This window comes from Triticum urartu, chromosome 1A (assembly GCF_056163025.1).
Source record: "Triticum urartu cultivar PI428250 chromosome 1A, HENAU_Tu73, whole genome shotgun sequence".
In the NCBI taxonomy this organism is placed as follows: Eukaryota; Viridiplantae; Streptophyta; class Magnoliopsida; order Poales; family Poaceae; genus Triticum; species Triticum urartu.
Window position 1 is genome coordinate 20,902,651 of NC_141873.1, and position 24,459 is coordinate 20,927,109.

Genomic DNA, 24,459 nt, shown 5'->3' on the forward strand with positions numbered 1-24,459 from the left:
TTTACAAATTCTCGAGAGATTTTGCAAAAAAGTCAAAAATTCATGTTTGCAAATTTTACTAACAACTAGACCACATATCACATGGGAATCTTATTTTCTTTTATTTTTTTTGACATTTCTATCATTTTCTTTTATTCTTTTTGAAGCTGAAAAGCGGTCTGCGGGGGGGTGGTGCATTTGGTAACTCAGAAAGTTACCAATGGCGCACCACCTAACAGGTGCGCCATTAGTAACCCTGGTGGTGCGCCATTACTATTTTTGCAAAAAATATAAAAATAAAAATAAAAAAATAATTGTTAGTAGTGGCGCACCGCGGTTGTGGTGCGCCATTACTAGTTTGAACTAGTAATGACGCACTATACCTTGGTGTGCCATTAGTAGTTTTGAAAAAAAAGTAAAAAAAAATTGTTAGTAGTGGCGCACGGGGTGAGTGGTGCGCCATTACTAATTAAAACTAGTAATGGCGCACTGTGCCCTGGTGCGCCATTAGTATTTCTGAAAAAAATGTTAGTAGTGGCGCACCATGGGTGTGGTGCACCATTAGTGTCTATCACACTAATGGCGCACCAACACATGGTGCGCCACTGCTATATAGTAGTGGCGCACCATATGTCTGGTGCGCCATTAGTGTCCATATTATCTATAGCACTTTTCCCAGTAGTGCCCAAGTATTCGAAGAATTGCCTAGGTGAGTTTATTTTTTTTGATTGTTTATCTTTGAACCAAGCCATTTGGATTGAGCCTAACTGTTTGGATTGTAGATGAAGGGGTTGAGGAAGATAGCGTTGGAGGACTCGTTTTCATCCGAAGAGGAAGAAGATGATGATGACTTTGACACCGTTTTAGGCATGATTTTCAATGATGATGTCCGGCGGCCGAGGAGAGGATCACAATTTGGCCGCATATACATCAACCGTGATAGAGCGGAGGTCCATGCCAAAATCATGAGAGATTACTTTGATCCAAACCCAATCTATCCGGAGAAGCACTTTCGTCGATGCTTTCGGATGCACACAAGTCTTTTTCTAACCATTGCAAAAGCCGTTGAGAGATATGATGCTGGTTCAAGCTCTGGAGAAATGCATGTGGAGAGATCAGTGCAAGCCCTCTGATGAAATGCATTGCGGCTATTCGAGACTTGGCATATGGGCGTTCTGCCGATGCAATTGATGATATGTACGCATTAGCGAGGACACAATCTTGGAGGCTGTTCGAAGGTTCACCAAAGCAGTGATCGCTCTCTTTGTCCCGGAGTACTTGATAGCACCAACCGAGAATGACACCCAGAGGCTAATGACTGAGAGTGAAGCAAGAGCATGGCCAGCGATGCTTGGATCACTTGACTGTATGCACTGGACATGAAAGAATTGTCCCGCACGGCGAAAGGGTTAGTACAAAGGCCACTGCAACGATCCAACGATCATTCTTGAGGCAGTTGCATCGAAGGATCTTTGGATATGACATTCATTCTTTTGTCTGCCTGGCTCGCGCAATGACTTAAATGTGCTATCGAGACCACCTCTGTTTTCTAGGTTTATAAAAGGTGAAACTCCCGCTTGCAACTACTCGGTCAACGGGCACAACTACTCGATGTGCTACTACCTTGCGGATGGCATCTATCCATCATGGGCCACCTTAGTCAAAATAATTCCGCGTCCAAAAGCTAATAAAAACACTCACTTTTCCCAATGTCAAGAAGTTGCAAGGAAAGATGTGGAGAGAGCTGTCGGTGTGCTTCAGAAGCACTTTGCAATTGTTCGTGACCCTGCCGAGTACTGGAACTCCAAGGTTCTATGGCGAATCATGACTTGTTGCATCATATTGCATTGCATGACATGATCATTGAAGACGAGAGAGATATGCCTGATAACTTTCGGTAGATCACGAATGGGACTACATAGGAACAGGATAGTGTCATTTCTTGACCATCATCGGAAGATCGAGAACCGTCAAGTTCATACTCAGCTCCAACAAGATCTTGTTGAGCATCATGGGCAACGTCTAAGCGAGTCCTTGTTGTTCTATGAAATGCTATTTGCTACATTTGAACCATTCAACGTGTTTAAATTTGAATAATTCGGTTTGTAAACTATATTTGTAATTTGGTTGAGCATTTAAATTTATGTTTAGTTTCTATATGTGTGGTAATATGTAGTTGCAATTTATCTAAAATTGCATAGTTTAGAAAAACAAAATTTTACTTCGTTACGGCCAAACTTTTACTCCACTATGTTTTAGGAGATCGGTTAGAGATGCCCTTATATTAGTTTATGGGAGTATCAACTAAATCCATGTATAAGTGGTACTCCCTCCGTTCCTTAATATTTGCCTTTTTAGTGATTTCAAATGGACTACCACATACGGATGTATATAGACATATTCTAGAGTGTAGATTCACTTTTTTTTGCTCCGTATGTAGTCATTTGTTGAAATCTCTAGAAAGACAAATACTATTTAGGAACAGAGGAAGTAATAAATAAAGACAATGAGTCGTAACCACCACAGTCCACGACTCTAGCTTGTGGTCCGTTGACATCAGCTTGTTCGATCGTCTCCACCACAAACTTTTCTGGCGACTTGTCCGTCCGGTGCGACGACGCCTTTCCGGCCGTGTGTGTGGATGATATTCCGTAGCAGTTGATTGAAGCAATGTACTGGGTCGACGCTAGTGACCTGATCAAGGGAGGACGTGGACATACCAAGGTGCAAGGAAGGCCGGTCCTGTACTCTCTAGTCCACACCGGCGTTACCACCGCCATGGTAGGTCTCCACCTTCGTCGACCGCCCGCACCCTCATCCACAGACTTTTCGCACCAATTAATTCCGGCCGGCCCGCGAAGACCACTTCTCGTGGTGCTGGTGAATGCCTGCGCATCCTGTGCTTATTTGTCATTCCAGCGACATGCCACTGGCGTTCTCACGACTGAGTCATTTGCACTTGCACCTCACCTTCTCTCTCTCGTAGTACCTCTTCCCAATCAACCGATGTATCGTTCCCTGATTGCCTTTGAGTACTTGCATAGTAGCTCGCCCCAGCCAGTGACCTTTGACACCCGTGGACATTTGGGGTACGTTTCCTGTCCATTTGCTTCCAGCTAAAGTAGAAATAATTTGATCTAAAAAATTATTAGTTCTCCTTCTTAGAATCTGGTTGATTTTGTTTCAGTTTCCAGTCTGATTCGTGTTGGTTGAATCCACTGACCCCGGCTAGCGGCCTGGTAACTTTGTCTCATCTTTCTTGCTATTCTGATCTAGTGAAATCTTTCACATCCACACGTTCTTGTTAATCTGCTGATTTGCTAGATTACAATTTCTCCTTCTTCGATCGAGTGAAGCAACCTCCACGGAGAGAGAGACACCCAGATTGAGTGAAGCAACCTCCACAGAGAAAGAGAGCCACTGCCGCCGTCGTGTTGCCTCTGTTGCGCCGCCGCTGCGTTCTGCTCTGCCGTGAAGCACCAAAGCTGGGCTTGGTCCAGATCTATCTAAGCTTTAATTTGGCCTCTCTGTTCTAGAGCTCGTTCACACAATTTGGATTGCATTACAGGCACATCTCCCCCTTATTCATCGATTTAAAGGATTCCAGCTGATTGATCCAGGGAATTAAAAGCTCGTCCTCCTGCTCTCATGAATATTGTCACGGGGGCCATGGGCAGCCTGATCCCCAAGCTGGGCGAGCTGCTCATGGAGGAGTACAAGCTGCACAAGCGCATCAAGAAAGATATCGAGTTCCTCAGGAAGGAGCTTGAGAGCATGCACGCTGCCCTCATCAAGGTTGGCGAGGTGCCACGGGACCAGCTCGATAGGCAAGTCAAGCTCTGGGCTGACGAGATCAGAGAGCTCTCCTACAACATGGAGGATGTCGTCGACAAGTTCCTTGTACGCGTCGACGTCGACGGCACTCAGCAGCCTCACGACAACTCCGGAAGATTCAAGGAGCTCAAGAACAAGATGATCGGCTTGTTCAAGAAAGCCAAGAATCACCATCGCATAGCTGACGCGATCAAGGAAATCAAGGAGCAGCTCCAGGAGGTGGCTGCTAGGCGTGACAGGAACAAGGTAGTTGTTCCTAATCTGACGGAACCAATTGCTATCGATCCTTGCCTTCGAGCTTTGTATGCAGAAGCGACAGAGCTAGTTGGCATATATGGGAAGAGGGATCAGGAGCTCATAAGGTTGCTCTCCATGGTGGGAGATGATGCCACTAACAAGAGACTGAAGAAGGTCTCCATTGTTGGATTTGGAGGGTTGGGCAAGACCACTCTTGCAAGAGCAGTATACGACAAGATTAAAGGTGATTTCGATTGTCAGGCATTTGTTCCCGTCGGTCAGAACCCTGACATGAAGAAGGTTTTAAGGGATATCCTCATTGATCTCGGCAACCCTCACTCAGATCTTGCTATACTGGATGCCAAACAACTTGTTAAAAAGCTTCATGATTTCCTAGAGAACAAAAGGTATGCATCAGTTACAGCAACAATTTACATGAAAGTGTAAACATTATAGGTGCTAAATTCCAGGCATGTATAAGTGCGTCTGTGCGTGCGTGTGCGTGTGTTTGATTCTTCCCTCCTTTATCAAAATAACTAGCAAGTACTTCTTTTTGCATTTGCTATAGTGGCTGAACTTATTGACATCGCTCCAAGAAATCCATCTAATACACCAAAAGGAAAGGAAGGAAAATGTTACGAAAATTTAAATCAAACTTATTTCTATCTTTTTCCAAACCCACCCAGTTTTAAAACACATATTTTAAAGGGTGACAACGAGCACAAAAGGCTGCCGTTGAAAATTCCTAAAATATTGTATATTTGATTGATGACCAAACAAGAAGTTAATTTTTCTCTTCATTATCAGATTATATTTCCATGCATGCCATTTTATGGAAACTTACTATGAGAAAAATATAGACGAAAGGATAATGCCACGCAATTTGAGTCTCCAAGAGGTTCATTAGCTGCCATAATAAATTGGTGGGTCAATCTGTACCAGGGTCTTCTTAACATATCTACCTGACCAACAAATTGCTATTTTTGTTTTACTCCCTTGAATCTTAAATATTTATTCGTTTTGTTCACCATCTGACTGGAGGCTCATAATCCATGCTTCATGAGAATCAGATTTTCGAGTTTGAGATGCATGCTTCTTACTATTTTGTTTCTGAATATATGCCCTTATAGATGTATAGTTCCACCTATATATTCATATGACCCTCAACTTTGTTATGTGTATAGTCCTTACATTGATTCTCTGAACTAATGTAGGTATCTCATCATAATTGATGATATATGGGATGAAAAATTGTGGGAAGGCATCAACTTTGCTTTCTCCAAGAGGAATAATCTAGGCAGTCGGCTAATCACCACAACCCGCGATTTCGATGTCTCCAAATCATGTTGCTCATCGGATGATGATTCAACATATAAAATGGAACCCCTTTCTACTGAAGACTCCAGAAGGCTCTTCCATAAGAGAATATTTCCTCACGCTAGTGTATGTCCAAGTGAATTTCAACAAGTGTCTGAAGACATATTGAAGAAATGTGGTGGAGTACCACTGACCATCATTACTATTGCTAGTGCTTTGGCTAGTGGCCAGCAAGTGAAACCAAAGCATGAGTGGGATATTCTACTCCAGTCCCTTGGCTGCGGACTAACAAAAGTAACAATTTGGTTGAGATGCGGAGAATACTATCTTTCAGCTATTATAATCTACCGTCTCATATGAAAACATGTCTATTGTACCTATGCATATATCCAGAAGATAGCAAGATTGATAGAGATAGACTGATATGGAAGTGGGTGGCCGAAGGATTTGTCCACCATGGAGATCAAGGGACCAGCCTGTTTTTGGTCGGAGTAAACTACTTCAACCAGCTCATTAATAGAAGTATGATCCAGCCAATATATGATGAACTAGGCCGGGTACATGCTTGCCGTGTACATGATATGGTTCTGGACCTTATCTGCAACTTGTCACATGAAGCAAAGTTTGTTAATGTATTGGATGGAACTGGGAATAGCATATCTTGACAAAGTAATGTCCGCCGTTTGTACCTTCAGAATAAAATGGAAGATCATCAAGCCAAGCCTCTCACAAATATCATGAGTATGTCACGAGTGAGGTCAATTACTATCTTTCCACCTGCTATTAGTATCATGCCAAGTTTGTCAATGTTTGAAGTTCTGCGTGTACTTGATTTGTCGGACTGTAATCTGGGAAAAAGTAGCAGCCTGCAACTTAACCTCAAGGGTGTTGGACACTTAATTCACCTGAGGTACCTTGGTCTAGCAGGTACTGAAATCAGGGAACTCTCGGCTGAGATAGGAAACTTGCAGTTTTTGGAGGTGTTGGATCTTGTAAGGAATTATGAGCTAGATGAATTGCCTTCCACTCTTTTTAAATTGAGAAGGTTAATCTACCTAAATGTTTCTTACTATAAGTTGGTTCCAACTCCTGGTGTGTTGCAGAATCTGACATCCATTGAAGTGTTGAGGGGGATATTGGTCTCTCTGAACATTATTGCACAAGAGCTTGGCAACCTGGCAAGGCTGAGGGAGCTTCAGATTTACTTCAAGGATGGTAGTTTGGATTTGTATGAAGGTTTTGTGAAGTCTCTGTGCAACCTAGATCACATCGAAAGCCTAATTGTTAGTTGCAATTCCGAAGAAACATCTTTTGAACTGATGGATCTCTTGGGAGAACGCTGGGTGCCTCCTGTACATCTCGGCAAATTTGTGTCTAGGATGCCCAGCCAACTCTCTGCACTGCGAGGGTGGATAAAGAGAGACCCCTCACATCTCTCGAACCTCTCTGAGTTAGTCCTCGTTCCCGTGAAGGAGGTGCAGCAGGAGGACATGGAAATCATTGGGGGGTTGTTGTCCCTTCATCATCTTTGGATACAGAGCACCAACCAAACACAACGGCTGCTAGTCATCCGTGCAGATGGGTTCCGCTGTATGGTAGACTTTTACTTGAACTGTGGGTCAGCAGCGCAAATTAAGTTTGAACCAGGAGCTTTGCCTAGGGCGGAACTAGTTAGGTTCAGCCTGGGCGTGCGGGTGGCGAAAGAGGATGGAAACTGTGGTTTCGACTTGGGCCTGCAGGGGAACCTGCTCTCCCTTCGGCGGGGTGTCTGTCTTGGATGTATTGTGGTGGAGCGAGGGTTGGGGAGGCAAAGGAAGCAGAGGCTGCGGTGACGCACGCGCTCGAAGCCCATCCCAACCATCCCAGGATTAATATTCATATGTACCCGGATATAGAAGAAGGTACTCACGCTACACCTAACCAATCACTTGTGCACATATGTATGCGCTTTCTGCATGGATTTGATCTCTAAATCTCCCAAGGTGCTCATGATGACGATTTATTGGAGTACGAGGAGAGGAGGTGAACTGATTTCTGAAGCAGAGCGACTCACATTATATCAGAAGTTCTCTCGGTATGTAGTACATATTTGCCTATTATGTTCTCCATCTTTCTTTCCCCATGTCTAGAGCCCAGCTTGTCATTACATTTATCAATTACGCTCCATAGCCCAGTATTGGTTCAGAAAAGTGAACTTGGCACAGTGTAGTGTGCAACTTGCCTGATCTGTTTTGTGGCAAAGGGTGATGAAAGCTAAGGCTTATTTTTGGCAATTTTTTGGGAGGATAGTTGGTAATGGGGAAATTTATGGACAGGGGATGCTGGTTTACGTGACAATTTATTTATCTTTATGTAAGCATATCTCTGTAGCTAAAGTGCTAGGCACTAATTTCACTGCTCTAAAATTTAGAAGGAAGCCATGTGGTGGAACTACTGTGCTATGACATCAATTGCTCGCTTATTATGACGGTTTTGGTCTGTAGATGGCTTTTTATGGTTATTTTCTGTGCATTCTATTTATATAGCTTTGGAAGCTCAACAGGTGAAATGACCTTGTAGAAAATTTTGGTATGTAAAAGTTCCACTTATGATCAAGACAGTACTATGGTTAGAATTCATAAATAGTATCTGAATCATAGAGGTAGTGTTGTACAGGAAATGATCTGTTTTGCAATAGAAAACAGTCAGCAGATCATATCTCTTGTTTAAGTGTTCAGTTGCCCGTTACATTTTGAACACTGGACAGTGTGCTTTTGGTTTTGCTACAATTCTTGTTACCATGGACGGACTTTGTGATTGGGTGATGAATTTCAGGGGTAAAGATAGGAATCTGGTTTCTGCTGGGGTAGCCGCAGTTATTTGGTCTATTTAATTAAAAGAAGGAATAATTTTCTTGTGTCAGAAATATTTTCCCCATGGATCCAGCTATTTAGTTGGTAAATTTTCATATTCGATGTTTTATTGGTCTAGCTGAGAACAAAGCAATCAGCACACTCAACATGGTTAGAATTCTGAAGTACTACCTCTATAAATAAATATAAGATCTTTTAGATCACTAAAGTAGTGATCTAAAATGTCTTACATTTCTTTACAGAGGGAGTAGTATCTTAAGCAGAGGTAATCTGAATCTTAAGCAGAGTTCGTGTGGTACAGGGAAATTCTCTTTTTTTGCAGTAGAAAATAGTCTGTGCACAAAATCTTCTTTGCGTGTCTGGTTGCTCGTCATATTTGGAACAAAGTCAGTGTGCTTTTGTTTTGATACATTTCCTGTTAGTATGGAGGGACTTTGTGGTTGAATGATGAATTTCTGCTAAGGTAGCGACAGTTATTTCGTCTGTTTGAAAAAGGAGGACATATGCTTGCTTCGGAAAACGAGGAATGGTGCTTGATGTGCGAGATGCGGAAACGTCTTACCCTTGTTGGAGGAGACGGCTTCGTGTTTATAGGCAGGGGCGCAATAACCCTGATGCGCATACAGAGAGGTTGAGATTTTACAGGAGATTACAATCTTGGAGAGAAAGGGATAGAGATGGTTACAATAGATAGATATGAAAGCTAACTACCAAGTCTATCTCTAAGTCGAGCGTATATCTCCTTGAACAGCCGTGACAGGTGCAATAACCTGTTTAACACCCTCCCTTAATCACAACTTCATCAAGTTGAGATTATGTTTGAAGTCTTCAAAGCTTCTTGTAGGCAAAGGTTTTGTGAATCCATCCGCAATTTGATCTCTGGAATGCACAAACCTAATGTCAAGTTGCTTCTTGGCAACTCTTTCTCTTACAAAGTGAAAATCTATCTCAATATGCTTGGTTCTTGCATGAAAAACAGGATTAGCAGATAGGTAAGTGGCACCAAGGTTATCACACCACAAACATGGAGCTTGAGTACTTTTGACACCAAGTTCTTTCAACATGGATTGTACCCATATAATCTCAGCTGTAGCATTAGCCAATGCTTTGTACTCTGCTTCTGTACTGGATCTGAAAACAGTAGCTTGTTTTCTTGCACACCATGAAATCAAGTTAGAACCGAAGAATACTGCAAAGCCACCAGTTGAGCGTCTATCATCTAGACATCCTGCCCAATCAGAATCTGAGAAGGCACTGACAAGTGTTGATGGTGACTTGCTAAAGTTGAGACCAAGATTGAGAGTATTCTTGACATATCTAACTATACGTTTTGCAGCAGTCCAATGAACTGTAGTGGGTGCATGAAGAAACTGGCAAACTTTGTTAACAGCAAAAGATATATCTGGTCTAGTGAGTGTCAAGTATTGCAGTGCTCCTACTAGACTTCTGTACCTTGTGCTGTCATCTTGGTTTAAAGGTTGTCCTTCTGTAAGAGACAATTTTTCTGAGCTTGACAATGGAGTAGGTGAAGGTTTACAACCTTGCAGGCCAGCTTTCTTAACCAGATCTGTTGCATACTTTTCCCGAGAGAGATGAAGTCCATCATCATGTTTCTTTACCTCAATTCCTAAAAAGTAATGCAAGTTTCCAAGATCCTTGAGTGCAAATTCTGACCCAAGATCCTTCAAAAGTCCTGTTATTTCCTTATCTGAAGAGCTTGTGACAATAATGTCATCAACATATATGAGAACAAATATATGTGTGTTGTACTTGTTGTAGATGAACAATGAGGTGTCAGACTTAGAAGGAATAAAGCCAAGAGTTTGCATTTTGTGACTGAGACGAGAGTACCACGCTCTTGGAGCCTGCTTCAGTCCATATAATGACTTGTCAAGTTTGCACACATGAGAAGGTGCATTCTTGTTCACAAACCCAGGTGGTTGCTTCATGTACACTTCCTCTTCCAAAACACCATGGAGAAACGCGTTATGTACATCTAGCTGTCTGAGACTCCATCCCCTGGAAACAGCAATAGACAAAACTAGGCGAATGATGGCAGCTTTTACAACAGGACTAAAGGTGTCCTCATAGTCTATACCATAACGTTGTTTAAAGCCTTTTGCAACAAGTCTTGCCTTATAGCGATCAATAGTTCCATCAGATTTTCTTTTAATTCTAAATACCCACTTGCAATCAATGAGGTTTTTACCTTGCTGTGGAGGAACCAAATGCCAAGTCTTATTTTTCTGTAATGCCATGTATTCTTCATCCATGGCCTTTTCCATTTTTCATCACCAAGTGCCTCTTCAAGCGTGTGTGGCTCACCAGGTTCACCTGTGGAACAGACCAGCCCATATTTTGTTATGTGCTTATAATTAACAGGTAGGATTACCCCTTTTTGTAGTCGTGTGCGGTGTTGGGACGATGTTGCTTAAGCTTGTGCCACAGAAGATCCCGTGACATGCACCGGATCTGCTGTTCCAGTTGATCCCGAGGTGGATTCTACTGCAGCTCCAGCCGGGTCCACCTGAGCTTGATTTTCTGTGGCAGCCGAACAAGTTCTGCATGGTGCAACATCCACAGAAGATCCAGCCCTGCGCACCTCATCATTGTCGCATGATGACGCATCAGCACGGGGTTCCGCGCCTGTCCCCGCACCTGGCCCCGCGCCTGTCGAGCGAACCGCTTCGCGCCGCTTGTAGCAAAGCGGCTGGACCGGGAACCGCGTCCCAGTAGGGCCACCCGAGGGCCGCCAAGTGTCGATGGCGGGGCCGCTCCCGGCCGAGCGCCCGACCGCATCTGACGAGGGAGCCGGCGCGGATTCGGAGGCGGATCACCCTGGCCCGCCTGGCGCGCCTGCAGGCGGTGATCCCGGAGACGATGCGCCTGACGCATCTGACGGCACGGATCCCAGGGAGGATTTGCTCCCTGCGCTTGGACACATGCGATATGGCTGTGTTGGGGCGATTTCTTCATTGTTTTGGCCCTGGTTTTTTTTCTGCATGTTCTCCTGCATCATCACAAGGCTCATACATGGGATTAGTCAATAGTTGATCATCACAGTTATTACCCCCTTGATCAAGGCCGGTGAGATGAGGAGACAAGAGATGGATTTCTTTTCGAAGAAGGGCTCCGGCGTTTGGGTGTAGATCAGAAAAAGGGAACTTTGTTTCGTCGAAGACCACATCACGGGATATATAGACGCGACCAGTGGCAACGTCAAGGCATTTAACACCTTTGTGTTGGGCACTGTACCCAAGAAATACACATTGTTTTGACCTAAACATAAGCTTCCTATTGTTATAGCGACGGAGATTCGGCCAGCACGCACAGCCAAAGACACGAAGGGATTTGTAGTCTGGCTTAGTGTTGAGAAGTCGTTCCATGGGAGTTTCGTTGTGTATAACACGACTAGGAAGCATGTTAATAATATGCACGGCGGTCAAAAAGGCTTCGTCCCAAAACTTAAGGGGCATAGAAGCACCGGCTAGAAGAGCAAGACCAACTTCAACAATGTGGCGATGCTTGCGCTCAGCCGAACCGTTTTGTTGGTGAGCGTGTGGACATGACACGTGGTGTGAAATGCCAAGAGTTTGGAAGAAGGAATTCAACTTTTCATATTCCCCTCCCCAGTCCGATTGGACAGCAATGATCTTGTGATCAAACTTGCGTTCTACTAACGCATGGAAATTCTGAAACACTTGGAAAACATCGGATCTTTTCTTAAGATAAATCCAAGAGAATTTACTATAGTCATCGACAAAACTAACATAATACGTGTGTCTACCAACAGAACTGGGGGCAGGGCCCCAAACATCTGAGAAGATTAATTGCAAAGGTTGAGTAGAAACACTAGTAGAAATAGGGTATGGCAATTCATGACATTTTGCTCTTTGGCAAGAATCACAAATAGTTTCAGTATTACGCTCTCCAACAAACGGGAGCTTATTCTTTCTAAGCAAACGTTCAACCAAAGAAAAAGAAGCATGTCCTAAGCGATCATGCCATCGTGTGGAAGATAATTTGATGGCACTGTAGACTTGTTTATTGAATCTTGAAAACTCCGGAAGCAACGGATAAAGCCCGCGAACACATCTACCTCGATAGAGTACTTTCTTCGTGACCTGATCCTTGATCAAAAAGAAGAAAGGGTGAAACTCAAGGAAGACATGGTTATCAATTGCAATTCTATGGACAGAAAGAAGATTCTTATGAGCACTAGGGACATGCAAGATTTTTTTAAGGTGTATTTTGCGATGAGGGGTATGTATAACTGAATGACCAACATGACTGATCCTCATACCTGCACCGTCGGCGGTGTGAATCTGATCCTTGCCGTGGTACTTTTCACGGAGAGTCACTTTCTCCAGCTCTCCAGTGAGATGGTTGGTGGCGCCGCTGTCGAGGTACCAGTTGGTGTCGACGCCGTAGGAGCCATCTGCCGCCGTTGCGACCTTTTCATCATCTTGGGAGTCTTCCTCGTCCTCGTCATAGCGGTACCAGCAGTCCTTGGCAGTATGACCAGGTTTGCCGCAGATCTGGCACCGCGGAGCATCGGGACGGGTCCTGCCAGAGCCACCACCGCGACGTCCTCTGTTGGCAGATCGGCCGCCTCCGCCGCCACTGGTAGGACGGGCACCTCCTGACCTTCCCTTGCCACGGGAAGGAGCGCGATAGCGAGAGCCACCACCGCGCCCACGGGTAGCAACGTTGGCTGAAGACTTGAAGCCGCCACCGCCCGATCCGTGGAACTACGCCATGCGCTGTTCAAAGTTGCTGAGCATGGAGAAGATTTCGTCGAGGGAGGCGGGTGTGACGCGCGCGTCGAGGGCCGAGATGAGGGGCTGGTACTCCATATCCAGCCCATGCAAGATATACGAGATGAGCTCGTCATCCTGGATCGGTTTACCGGCGGCGGCGAGCTCATCTCGGCGCGCGCATGGAGGCGAAGTAGGCGGCGGTGTTCTGGTTGCCCTTCTGCGCGTTGATGAGGGAGGTGCGGATGTTGTTGACGCGGCTCAGCGACTGCGACGAGTACATGCCCGCCAGCGTCGTCCAGAGTGCCTGCGCCGTGGTGACCGCGGTCACCGTGACGAGCACCTCCTTGGAGAGGTTGCTCAGCAGATAACCGAGCACCTGCTGGTCCTCCCTGACCCAAATTGGGTGGAGAGGGTTGGGCTCGAAAGTCTCCTTGCCGTCCTTGTCCTTGGCGGCGAGAAGCTTGGCCGGCTCCGGCGAGGTGCCGTCAACATAGTTGAAGACACCGGTGCCACGCAACTGCGGCGTGATCTGTGTGCGCCATAGCACGTAGTTCGTGCGGGAGAGTTTCTCAATGACCTGCCCACCGAGGCTAGGGTGAGATGCGCCGGAGGAGGAAGACATGGTGTAGGGCACGATTGGAAATCGGGAGAAGCTAGATGGGAAGTAGGAAGGCTCTGATTACCATGTGCGAGATGCGGAAACGTCTTACCCTCTTTGGAGGAGACGGCTTCGTGTTTATAGGCAGGGGCGCAATAACCCTGATGCGCATACAGAGAGGTTGAGATTTTACAAGAGATTACAATCTTGGAGAGAAAGGGATAGAGATGGTTACAATAGATAGATATGAAAGCTAACTACCAAGTCTATCTCTAAGCCGAGCGTATATCTCCTTGAACAGCCGTGACAGGTGCAATAACCTGTTTAACACTTGCTTCAGAAATATTTTTCCTATGTAGTTAGTTAAGTTGCATACTGGATGTTTGGTCTAGCTTACAGACAATATAGACTTTCCCTAAAAAAACAGAGAATTGACTTGTGCACTCTGCAGGTAGCAGTAGCAGGGACGGGCAGGTTACTGCTGGTGGCATCCGAGATGTTTCGCAAACGTCGGGTGGGCGCCGATTTATGCAAAGAATTGAAGATTGAAAAGTTTCAAGCTACACTGGAACTGGAAGTTAATTGTGTGGTGAGCTTCTTTAAAATGGCAGTAAAGAGATATTGGTTGGTTTTGTAATAGACTAAGTAAAGGTGTTGGAGTGAGTTGATTTCTTACAAGGATAGCTTTGCTTTGTTTTGCCTGAGAGCCATCGCACTGTTGCTACATGGAAGGACCAGTCCATGTCATGCTGGTGTTTATTTTATCTCGCTGAACTGGACAAACCTGAGTGCGTATTATCATATTTGTAGTGACTGAAATTTGGGGCTCACCTGAACTCCTTAATTCCAAAACAACTGCTCTTTATGGTGGGATTTTTTACTTCAGAAAATATTTACTTCCTCGCTCCTCGGGCTCATCGAGATCTGCATTTTTGGTGGTGGTTTGTTGTTGTTTAGGTGCTGTTTCAGACTCCTGGTACTTTTGGCCGCTGCTGCTTCTGAATAAACTGCATGTCTTTTCTTTTTGGATTGATTACCACATGTGTCACGTGGTAAACTGCATGTCACTACTGTTAATGCTGTGGACAACATGGGTATTGACAAAAAATGCGGCCAAAGCCTCTGCTCCTTCAAGCAGTATGACTGAGATTAAAACTGAAGATGCAACCCCTATCTGCAAGAGGAACAAGGTTGCTGCTCCTTTGGATGTGGCTCATCTGTGTCGCAGCCATGCACTTGCCGGCTTAAGTGTTGGTTTTAAAGCTGCAACCAAGGCTGTCCAATCCCAGAGCAAGAAGCAAGTTGCCAAAGACTTGACGCCAGAATTTGAAAGCATGATCATAGATCCTACGATTCTTGCTCCACCAAAGCTGCCACTTGGCGCCATCCACACCATTGGAGTTCGACGCTGCCAGCTCCCTCTAGTGAGGTGACAGAGGAGAAGCTCACAGCTCCAGCTCCTAATGAATAACCAAACTTCATCAACACCAGCAGACTACCGTTGTTAAAGTCAAATAAAATTAGGCCTTTGTATCAGTTCCTTGTTAGGAATATTTCCTTTTGTAATTCAGTGTCAGGATTATGTAATACTAGATCCTATGGTATGATGTGTACTCTGCAGTACTTTTCTTAGCACTATGCACTCCATCATTCGTATATTTCAGACCTTACTATGAGCTACTCACTAAGTTTATCAGTTATGTCAGCCTACAGTACATGGATAATATTTCTTATCTGATTATATATGCTTCAACCTGCCTGCCCGAAATGCATGTTGATACACTAACAGAGACATACTGATGACAATCTTCACCACCAGTTTCATATGCTCAGCAACATATCAATATATGTACTTGCTCAGTTGCAGCCCACACTCCCTGAACTAGCCCACTGAATTTTGCAATTTTACTGCACACCTCAAGACGCGAGCGCCACGTTTGGAGGAATACTCAAGACAAACATAGATGGAAGTAAGGCGTCACAAGGATAACCTGGCGCTGAAGTATTGCTTCCAGGACCCCCTCCAGGCAGAAGCTGAACACTTCCTACCATTGTGAGTTCGCTTTTTGTGTGTTCTGTTTCCTGTAGTATTATATAGTACTGTTTGCAAGGTATTTCGCTGCCACTGGGCAATTATTGGCCTTCAATACTGTAAGGACAAGCAGAGTGACTATACAATTCAAGATTTTGGTGGATTTGGTTGTATTGTAAGGACAGGCAGAATGGGTACAGAATTTCAAATTTTTAGTAGCCCTAATTAGTTGTGCAGTACTAGTTACAAATAGTGTGTGTGTGGTACCTAAGGGCAGTGTCAGAAAAATATAATGCTGAACTGGATAGCCTTTCTCTGATTTTAAGTTTCTTTCTAGACAATAAAACATCTATTTATCTGTATGTGATCGTGTCTGAACGAGAGGTACAATCATCAATGGCGTGTAGGTTTTCAGGAGCTTAGCCACAATTTTATCCCAAATTGTAACCACACCACCATCAGTGTTATGGGAATACCTCGAAGTGTATACAGATTGATCAAACACTCAGTCTTCTCCCTTCATCTTTCCAGGAGCTCCGGGCGCCACCTTTTCCTCTCTCATTCATCTTTCCGCACCTTGGGGCTGCCAGAATCGAGTTACCTCGAACGCTCCAAGGCTCGAGTCACCGACTCACCGTCACCGCCATCAAGCTCGACTTGTCTCCGCCGCTTCCGCCGCCACCGTTGGTTTCAAGTTGTCTCCGCCACTATCGGTTTCTGCCTCCTCATTGACGTCCACACCTCGTCCCACAGGTTCTACCTCCCCGGTGTTGCCCTCACCAATTCCTAGATGCAATTCATGTAGCAGGCATAAGATACGCTCCTGCATATCTGCATATGGATTTTTCTATGGTTTAAATATGTGGTTTAGTCCAAAAATGGGAAACGGTTTGGATTGGGTTTAGTGCAAAACACCTATAGTTCGGGTTGGATTCTTGCAAAATATTTTTGGATCGGTTTTGTTTCAATGTTGGACATGTAGTTAGGTAGTTTGGTCTAGCTTTACTTTGAATGTCAAAGTATTCCCAAGATTACATCTAGTAGATCAGAGCAAACAATATCCCAACAGCACTTGTAAAAAGCCCTAGTATTCCCAAGCTTACATCATGTATGAAAGTTTCCGTATGTGCAAGTTCACTTTCTTTATAACTCATACAAGGAAAAAGGCTCATCCAAATGTGAAAGATCACCAGATGGCAAGTGAAGAGAGTTCCAATTGACTCCAACAAGGAACTGAAGTGGTTGAGCAAAATCTTAGCAAACATCACCCAACATGGAGATGAAGAGGTCCAGCAAAATCTTAGCCTTTTTGTTTTTTTGCCAAGAACTTGGGGAGCTTTATTGCTTTAATAACATACCGTCACAATCTTCCCAGAGTGACCATTGACCAGCGATGCTATACTTATGGGCGGCTTTGTACGGAAAGATTTTACGGGATGACATGGAGGATGTCAGCAGGAAGGCAGTTGAAAAAAACCTGCGGAGGAGATGAGGCACTCAGGGATAGGATTTGAGTGTAGATGAGGTGCGTAGGAAATTGCATGTACAGCTTGCATTTTGGATGATTGACTTCTGCGATAGCAACATTGAGCACTGTAAGTGTAACGTGCTGTGTGTTGACATTATTTCATTTTGTACGAGAATCATGGGAACAGGGCGGAAGCCAGTTGCTCTAAAAAATGTATAGCGATCTTGGAAAAAACAAGGTGAATCGAGCGCTGTCAAGATGAAGATATAACAAGTTACAAGTCAACTTGTAAGATGCATGCATGCGGTGCAAATTGGATAGTGGAAGCCTCCATGATATCATTTTAACACAGTACAGACCAAGACACACTCACCCCTATGAACGTATGCACGCACGCTCTACCCCTTTGAGTATTTCCAAGAGGCTGAGCTGCCACATTATCTTGAGATTGACCGAAAGGCCTGAAATTGATGGGTGAGAATGGAGAAGCTAGAATTGAGTAATACTACTGCACTGTATGCGGTGAGGAAAGGTTGCAGCATGCATGTTGAACAACTTGATTGTACGACGATTTGCATGCATGTTACCACTGCCTCTCTTGTCGCTTCTAATTACAAGTGCATGCTTGTATCTAATTAAACAGTATGTGCAGAATGGTTCCCTGTCATCATATATCATGATTCAGTTACCCCTCCTAAAGTCAACTTTCCTAACAGCTTCCAATTACAAGTAAATGCTTGTGTCTACTACCTCTAGTTTCCCCCTGCTACAAGTACTTCGCTACAGAGGAGTAATTAAACAGTATGTGCAGAATGGTTTCATGTCATCACATATCATGATTCAGTTACCTCTCTTGAAGTCAATTTTCCTAACAGCTTCTAATTACAAGTAAATGCTTGTATCTAATACCTCTAGTTCTCCCCTTGCTACAAGTATTTCGGTACAGAGGGAATAATTAAACAGTATGTGCAGAATGGTTCCATGTCATCACATATCATGATTTAGTTACCTCTCTTGAAGTCAACTTTCCTAACAGCTTCTAATTACAATTAAATGCTTGTATATACTACCTCTAGTTTCTCCCGGCTACAAGTATTTCGGTACAAAGGGAGTAATTAGAGTGAATTGCAAAAAACCACCACATTTGAGGCTTCATCTGCGGAAAACCACCAGGTCGCTAATCATTTGCAAAAAATACCGCACATTCAGTAAACATTTTGCAGTTTGCACTGAACAGGTGATTTGGCCCATTTAATCACTTTCTGACATGTGGGGCCAGACTGTAAGGAGCTGACTTGACATGTGGGGCGAGCGCGGCGCGGTGGCCGACGACGACGGCGAGCAGGCCGGCGCGTCCCCGGGAGAGCGCCATGGCCTCCTGCTCGGCGCACCCACGACAGAGCGCCACGACCATTCCCGGTGAGGGTGGAGCGAGGAGATGGACAGGAATGAGCCGACGAGCATGGCGTGCGCGTCCCCGAGCGTGTCACGGTGGTGGGCATCGACCGCGGGCAGGTCGGCGCGCTCGTGGCACAACCGCACGGCCTCGTGCTCGTCCTCCTGCTGGGCGCGCCCGCGACACATCACCATGACGCGCGACGGCTGGATACGTGGTCTGGCATCGCCAGATCCCAGCGGTGGTCTATGGTTCGTGAAGCAGCGGTCGGCGGCGCGCCCTGGATTCAGGCGGATCCGGCGACCCCGGTGCTCGGCGGAGCTGGAGCGGCCCCGCTCGCCGTTGACCTTGTTCGCCTGCCCTCTGCCCGGCGGCAGAAGCATCCAAGCCGTGTCGTGAGGACGGCTGGACACATCACCAGGGCGCACCATGCTGGGCAGGTAGGCCACCGCGACGCGCCTTGCCGGCCGGTGTGCCCCCCTGTTGCTGCACGCGAGGAAGGAGATGCCCTTCGTGGGGGAGGGGGAGGGGCTTGATTGCTTTTTTTTTAAGATCCAGGGAGGTATATGTTAATTTGTTGCCAAATCAGCTCCTTACATTCCGGCCCCACTTGTCAAAAAGTGGTTAAACGGGCTAAATCATCTGATCAGTGCTTTTTGCAAAAGGTTTACTGAATGCGCGGTGATTTTTGCAAATGATTAGCGACCTGGTGGTTTTCCGCAGATGAAGCCCTAAATGTGGTGGTTTTTTGCAATTCACCCGAGTAATTAAATAGTATGTGCGGAATGGTTCCATGTCATCACATATTATGATTTAGTTACCTCTCTTGAAGTCAACTTTCCTAGCAGCTTCTAATTACAAGTACATGCTTGTATCTAATTAAACAGTATGTGCAGAATGGTTCCCTGCTGTCATCATATATCATGATTCAGTTACCCCTCTTGGAGTCAACTTTCCTAACATATGTATACATGCATGTGTGGTGCAGCGTCTTTGTCTTGATCGACGACTTGACGTCCATGGATGTATCCATGGTGCAACTTACATCCATGTATTGGCACCACGTTAGGTAGCTAGGGTTCCTTGAATCCACGCTGGGTGGCTATATATAGAGAGCAATGTATGCCCCCGTATTGACACCGGTTCACATCATCGCCTCTTCTTTTCTTCACTTGCTCCGATCATTCCTCTGCCTCCTCGTATATCTGCAAATAGCTTGCCATGGCTTCAAGTGCAGCTATTCTCGCCGTTGTCAGCGTGCTGGTCATCGGGTCCTTCCTATGCCAGCCGGCGGCGGCGACAGCCTGCCAAGACTGCGCCTCGTCGTGCAGCAGCGTCAACTTCGCCACGCCGACGGGGCCTTGCAGCGGCGCCTGCAGCCCGGAGCCGCAGTGCCTGCAAAACTGCAAGTCCACGGCCCTCGCTAAGTGCACGACCGCCTGCAAAAGCAGCTGCAATGGCAGCTGCTGGTCCGGAAAATGCAACTGCGATCGTGTATGCAGCGACGCCTGCGCCAGCGCCGGGAGTGAGTGCAACAGCAGCTGCATCAACTCGCAGTCGTGCCAGTCTTGCAAGGACATGTACACCCAGCAGTGCACCACCTACTGCAACGCCAACTGCAGCTGAGCAAGCAGGCCATAGCCATACTCACATGTTAGTGCGTGCTTCAGTGTAGATCCTCAATTGCTAACCGATGGAGTGGTGAAATGTATAAGTTCTTTTTTTTTTATCAAATAAAGGTGTCTACGTGTTTCTACTTTCTCATGTGAAGTAAGAAAGAAAAATGAATGCCCATATGATGAGCAACAGGTTCTCCCTCCATAAATTATTGATGTTTTTTTGGGAAATAAATTACTGCTGTAATATATACTCCCTCCATTTCTAAATATAAGCTTTTTATAAAAGATTCTAATACGGAATACATACGAAGCAAAATGAGTGAATCTACACTCTAAAATATGTCTACATACATTTTTATGTTGTATGCATTAAAATCTAAAAAAATTATATATTTAGGAATGGAGGGAGTATGCATGTTCTAGCATGACTGTGTATATTACTCTTTTTTTAGGCAAGTGTATAGTACTCTTTGACTAGTACAAAATGGCAATCCTCAGGCGGGCCAGATGCCCAGCCGGAATGGGTGCTAGAGATCGGCCAAAATGGAACAACCGCTTCTGATGTCTACGATGATGTACCGGATTTCCCAGGGAAAAAAAAACATGATGTGCCCCCCAAATGCACCTAAGATGCACCTTTCGTTTTTCGAATCAAGGAGCCTCTCGCCCCCGATTTCATTAAAATATAGTTGACCGGACCACCTACATTGAAACATCTAGGGCGATGTGGTTCGGGCCAGGCTCGCTAGACCTAATATTGTGAGCATTTTGCTAAAACCATAAACATTTTTAAACTTTCAGTTTATAGTTCACCAACATTTTTCATAGTTTTATGTACATTTTAAATCAATGAGTTAGAAAATCAAGAAGTAATTTAAAAATAAATATCTAAAAAATATAGTTAGATTTTTCAGAGCCAAAAGTTGCCTCATTTTATTCGGCTTTTTTAGGGCTTTTCTTAGCAAGCGAACTGCACATCGTTTTCCCAGCCCAGGTGAAGCCGCAGGAGCGCCTTTTGGGCCCAATCCATTACGGAATGTGAACGGAGGAAATAACATGCCATTTCCATTTTTCTCGCTTTCTGTTTCATTTTACAGTTTTTTTATTTTGCATTTGTCATTTCTTTTTGGTTATTTTTCCTTCCTCTATCTTTTTTAAACATTTTGTTTCTTTTTTACTTTGTTTTCTCATTTCCTAATTTTAATTTTCATTTTTAAAATTTCACTTTTGTTTCATTTTAAAATTTTGTTGTCCAATTTTATATGTTTTTAGAATAAATTAATATAAATTGATCATTAAAAGTATGTGAGTACTTCTAGAAGTAAATGCACAATTTTCAAATAGTGTAATTTTTTAAAAATATATAAATATAATGCATCATTTTCATGTTTTTGGGTTTTTTTATGGCACAGGTTTTCTTTCCATGGGTGTGGTTGTCTCGGATCAGCTGCATGGCATGGCGTTGGGTTGTACTGTTGGAACCTAAAAGCAATAATAAAATAATTATTATCATATTTTCTGTTCATGATAAATGTTTATTACTCATGCTAGAATTATGTTGACCAGAAACTTAAATACATGTGTGAAACTTAAATTGTACTAACTTTTTTTGGTGGTGGTTTGTTGTTGTGTAGATGTTGTTTCAGACTCCTGGTACCTTTGGGCACTGCTGCTCATGCGTGTGCTTTGTATGGCTTTGCTCGGATAGTTTGGTGTCGTTGGGTTCTCGCCCCATGATAAGTGCCAGATTGTGCGCACTCGCAGTGGGTTTCCAGGCTATGCGTTGAACACTCTTTCCCTTTCTCGCCTCCTGAACCTTTATTCAGACTTATGCGTATTTTCATTATGAAAGTAATGGAAAGGGGATTAGCCTACTTCAAGAAAAGTATTAACTAAATTCTACCAACATGTTTCTGTTACATACAGATGAAAAAGGATGTATATGTCCTCTCAAAAAAAAAAGGTGTACGCAGCAAATACAGTAACACCATTTGCTCCCACACAAGGTTGGTTTGAAAAAATATATGGTGGTATACATCCAATCAACACGTTCTTTTGTTTCTTTGTCCTAAATCAAACTTTAAAATATGTTAATATTTACAACATCAGGCACATTTAGTGCGGAATGTACTACTTTGTAATAAATCTAGTGAAAGTAATATGATGTTTTAAATGTTGATACATTTTTGTATAGATTTGATCAAACTTGAAAACAGAGCTAGGACTTCAATTGATTTGGAACTGAGAGAGTATGTGATCCGCCCTGAAAGAACTAGTGAGTTATATCGAGTAACACACCTGATGGGCATTCTTTGATCCACGGTGCAGAACTAAACTAATGGTCCATGGGTGATGTTTCTTCTTTGATCCGCCCTGAAGAAGTTTTTTTTTTAGAAAAGGAGGATCACCCCCGGCCTCTGCATCCGCCCTGAAGAAGTAATGGTTGAAATAGAACAGAAGTATGAAAGCCTCCGGCTGTAGTAAGAATCCTATTGTTCGCATAAACAAAAGCCCCATGGCGCTCAGTTCGTTGCGAATTCACTTCTGTTTGGAGCTAGCAACCGAAAATAAATCTATTAAGTCAATTGCTTTTCCATGTTGGAGATCGATCAGCCATGTATTTTTGTCGTTGTTTGATTTGCACATTGATGGGATCTCAGCCAATAAATACTACGTCAGCACTCATGAGTAACATTTTTTTTCTTGAGAAAACGCCAAAGCTTTGTGTTTCTATGCATTGATAGAAGAGTTTCTACAAGCCCAAAAAGGAGTCACACCTCAAGATGACAACCCGGCACCTCTAACCTCTAGACACCATATTAGGGCATCTCCAGCCGTTGGCCCTCCCAGAAAGGGCAAAAAATCGCCCTCTGGGGGCGCGCCGGCGCTAAACCGCGCACTGGAGGCGTGATGCCCCTCAGTCGCGGCGCCCACATTTTTTTTAAATTCAAATACGGCGCAAACACGACTGAAATTTAACGCAAACATCGGCGAGTTCGTTCAAACTTAAACATATTTTACAAAAAAAGAAAAAAAAAAACTTCCGCAGGCTACCCCGCCGTCTCCCTCGCCGCCCGCCTCGCCGCCCGCCCACACGGTTTACATGCCGAGGAGGCTGTAGAACCGCGTGTAGTCACCGCCGTCGTCGTCGTCGTCGTCGCCGCCCCCGCCTGCGCCTCCGCCGTCCCTGCTGCATCCCTCCCCCGGTTGGCGCGGCGGGTTGGACGGTCCTGGGGCGTCGTCGTCGTCGTCGCTGTCGAGGACCACGACGCCGTGCTCGTCCTCGCGCCCACGCTTGCGGGCGGCGATCTCCTCCAGGGCCCGGCGCTGCCGGACCATCTCGTCGCGGAGGTAGTCGTCCCGCGCCCACCGCAGGGCGTCCTCGTCGGAGATGCCGCGCCGGGCTATCTCCTCGTACTCCGCGGGGAGGCCGGGCTCCGGTTTGGGCTCGACGAGGACGAAGCGGCCGGTGGGTGGGGAGGCGTTGGCGCCGATGCGGACGCCGGAGCTGCGCGTGCGGGCACTGACCGGCGTGCCCTGGGGCTCCGGCTTGACGGGGCGGAGGCAGGGCGAGCCGCCGGACGACGAGCAGGACCCCCCGGTCTCCATGCGCCTCGGGGTCCAGGAGCTTCCCCGGCGGCGTGAGAAGGACGGGGGAGCGGGGTACTCGAGGCGCGGCGTGTTGCCGCCCTCGATGTACTCGAGGACGGCCTCCAACGTGCGCCCGGGCACGCCCCACCACCGGCGCCGGCCATTGGAGTTGAGCCTGCCAGAGGGCACGACACCGTTGGTGGCCTCGAGCTGCTCGGCGTGACGGCGGCGGAAGTAGGGCTCCCAGAGCAGGCTGTCGGGGACGTACCGTGGCCACTCCCTCGCCGCCCGCGGCAGGGACGCGCGGATGCGTGCGATCTCCGCACGCCGCGCCGCCCCGGTGGGTGGTGGTGGCACCGGCACGCCGCCGGCGCTGATCCTCCACGCGCCGGGCACCCGCATGTCCGGCAGGACCGGGTACCCGGCCTCGTAAAGGAGGCGAGCCTCGTCTTCGTGGAGATGGCGGCGGCCGAAGCCGTTCGCCGCCGCGCCGTCACCAGGGAAGCGCTCGGCCATGGGTGATGAACTGGAGACGGCGAGAGAGAGGAGAGGGAGGAACGACGACGGCGAGAGAGTGTGATCGCCGAGCACGCTGGTGCGCGTCTTATATAGGCCGAGACGCCACCCGTACGCGTGGCCGCCGTGTGTACGCGTGGCGGGCGAGGGAGGGCGAGGGACGCGCGTCGTCCGGCCTTCACTGCGCCGCCCGTGAGGCATTAATGGCGCAGGCTGACCGGCGCGGCAGCGCGGCAGCTTTGGCATTGATTCGCCGCGGG

General features: G+C 45.9%; 2 protein-coding genes across 2 annotated transcripts in view; both read left to right on the plus strand.

Annotated features, from left to right (window-relative positions):
- The window catches only part of LOC125543355 (disease resistance protein RGA5), a 120,733-nt gene that overhangs the window by 20,331 nt on the left and 75,943 nt on the right, over positions 1 to 24,459 (plus strand). The gene's annotated exons all lie outside the window — the stretch shown is intronic.
- LOC125543386 (disease resistance protein RGA5) lies at positions 2,924 to 14,440 on the plus strand. Its single transcript, XM_087544688.1, is given in 8 exon segments — positions 2,924 to 3,068; positions 3,167 to 3,218; positions 3,304 to 4,457; positions 5,265 to 5,659; positions 5,662 to 7,140; positions 7,143 to 7,268; positions 7,350 to 7,441; positions 14,029 to 14,440. Coding segments are annotated over 5 exon segments (2,874 nt in total). The 5' UTR covers positions 2,924 to 3,068; positions 3,167 to 3,218; positions 3,304 to 3,627; the 3' UTR covers positions 7,394 to 7,441; positions 14,029 to 14,440.